This window comes from Hydra vulgaris, chromosome 04, assembly GCF_038396675.1.
Source record: "Hydra vulgaris chromosome 04, alternate assembly HydraT2T_AEP".
Lineage (NCBI taxonomy): Eukaryota > Metazoa > Cnidaria > Hydrozoa > Anthoathecata > Hydridae > Hydra > Hydra vulgaris.
In genome coordinates, this window is record NC_088923.1 from 21,748,715 (window position 1) to 21,751,345 (window position 2,631).

A 2,631-nucleotide genomic window follows, 5' to 3' on the forward strand; every position below is an offset into this window, starting at 1 on the left:
TATCAGGTGCTTTGTTTTTGTATCATTCATTTGTTCTATTTAAACAAACGTTTAAAGAGAATAAAATAATAAGTTTATTTAAAAGTTATCTTTTTTTTAATTAGAAAATAAAGAAAAAAGAATTAACGAAAAATGATAAAATCCAATAAGAATAAAAGACAATATCACTTTGGCTTATGAAAATTTGATTCTCACGCGGCATTTTTAAAGTAAAATGGATGAAAAATGGAAGATTGCAATCTTAACTAATTGTAACATTGGATTAATTTCCAGTGGAGCTGGATTATTTGTTTTACTTATGTTCAAAAATGGGTTTGATTCAACTCAGCGATGCATACTAATTCAACTTTGTTTAATAAACACTTGTTTAAGTATATGTTTCCAAATTGAAGAATTCACTAAAACACTTGATGATAGACTGCGTGTTAAACGTATTTTGCAGATTTATGATGAACTTAAAAGTGTTCTTGGTACGGGATACTATTACATCACATTTTGGTTGGTGTTCGACAGATACTTACATATAAAACTAAACATAAAGTACGCGGCCTACTGGACGAAAGGGAAATCTATCATTTTAACAACAACTATATGGAGTATTTCTGGGTTAAGCGGAATTTTAATTGAAGTTTACAAAAATCAATCATATATTCAAATTTATATTGCTGCGTGTTATGATGTAATAATAATTACTTGTTTTGCATTTTTCTATACATATGCCGTTGTACTTATTCGTAGGCAAAAAAGTCTTTGTTCCCATCAAAGAAGCATATTTAAGGGCTCATTAGTATCAAGTAGCATACTACTAATATTTATTGTCTTAGTGGCAATACCTGAAGTACTTTTAGCATTAATTCTTAAAAGCGAAGATTTAAATAATTCGAAGATTATATCTCATATAGCCTTATATAAGAGAATAAGTTTTCCTATATCAGTTTGGACTGATGCATTTGTGTATATATTTGCTTCTCCTCAAGTTAGATTAGCTTTTAAAAAAAAGTTAAATGTATTATTTGGCAGAAAAACATCATCTGTTAAAAGTGTTAAGGTATCTAAAAGTCATGTTGGAAAAAATATTTCTTTGAAGTACATCTATCAACTATCATCAGTAAAAAAAGAAAATTTATCAGTATAATAAACAAACCAGACTTTTTACTTTTCTTTCTTTTTTATAAATCAAAGAAACCGTTATCAAAATGAAATTTGATTAAGGATAGAAGTATATATATATATATATATATATATATATATATATATATATATATATATATATATATATATATATATATATATATATATATATATATACACGCAAAATTATTGCGTGTTTACTTGGTGAGAAGTATTGCTCAGTAGTATAGTTATATTTTTATATAAAAAACGTCAAACTTTTAATGCTAATGCAAGTTTTAGAAGCAAAAGAACAATAAATTTTTTTATCGTCATAATAAAACACCAAAAATTAATATAAATTTCAATGCTCAAACTTTTCATTCTCAGAAAAGAGCAAAATAATAGCCTGATGAATAGTTAAATTTTTAATCTTTTCTTTAATACTCTTTTAGGGGAACGATTTTTAAAACAAACAAATAATTTATAATTATATATATTTACAATAACATTTTGTTATTAATACTTACTTTGATGAATACATTTTAGAATGTTTTCATTTATAATTTAAAGTTTTGGTTTATATTTTTTACAATCTAACTGAAGCAAGTAAATAACAAAATGTCATCAAGCCTCTTCGGAAGATACAGTAGTATACAGACGATAGTTGGTGCTAATTTGTTATGGCTTCCCTAAATAAGATATATCCATTCAAAAATTACAAAATCTGTTTTAATAATTTACTGTTTCATTAACTATCAAAACTTCAATATATTTATAGCCTACAAAAAACGCTAACAGAATAATTTACTATAAACAGAAACGTATTGTAAACATTCAGAATGTTGTGTAAGCACATCCAGGATCTAAAATATAAAACGTCAAAAAGAATGTTGAATAGCGTATCGAGGACCAAAGTCTGGCAATGCTACGGTTAAGCGCCATAAAAAAAAGTTATTTTTCGTATAAAAAAACGAAGTGTGTAAAAGCGCACATTAATAAAATAATGATATTTATAATGATAATTTAGAATAACAATTATTATTATTCATAAAAAAAATTTTAAATGAATTCAAAGTCTATTCGAGAGCATTTTTAGGGCGCTTATCCGAATTTCTTATCTACTAAGATCGAATGTATACAACACTTATAAGTTGTCTCAGTAATAACACTTATAAGTTATCACAGTAATAACATTTATAAGTTTTCTCAGTAATTACTTTTCAGAAGTAGTATATTGAGGACCTAAAATATGGAACGTCAAAGAGTACAGAATTTTGACAAAGTCTTATTATTTAGATTTCAAAAGATTTCAAAAGTAAAAAAAAAAATTATGTTTCATAAACTATCAATTAACACAACATATAAACTTATTTTAATAAAATAATGTTAACTATTTTTCATTATTAAAATAAGTTTATTTTATAATAGGGTATATCTTTTATATTAATTCTGACCTAAAAATACAATATGCAATAGAAAAAACTGTACCCTCGTCCTTTCCACATAATGTAAATATCA

At 24.9% G+C, this 2,631-nt stretch overlaps 1 protein-coding gene across 1 annotated transcript; it reads left to right on the forward strand.

The window, feature by feature from the left end:
• Nucleotides 1-214: 214 nt before the first annotated feature.
• LOC124818203 (adrenocorticotropic hormone receptor-like) lies at nucleotides 215-1,135 on the forward strand. Its single transcript, XM_065795000.1, has one exon. It carries the CDS (start codon nucleotides 215-217, stop codon nucleotides 1,133-1,135), a length of 921 nt encoding a protein of 306 aa, XP_065651072.1.
• The last annotated feature ends 1,496 nt before the right edge of the window (nucleotides 1,136-2,631 follow it).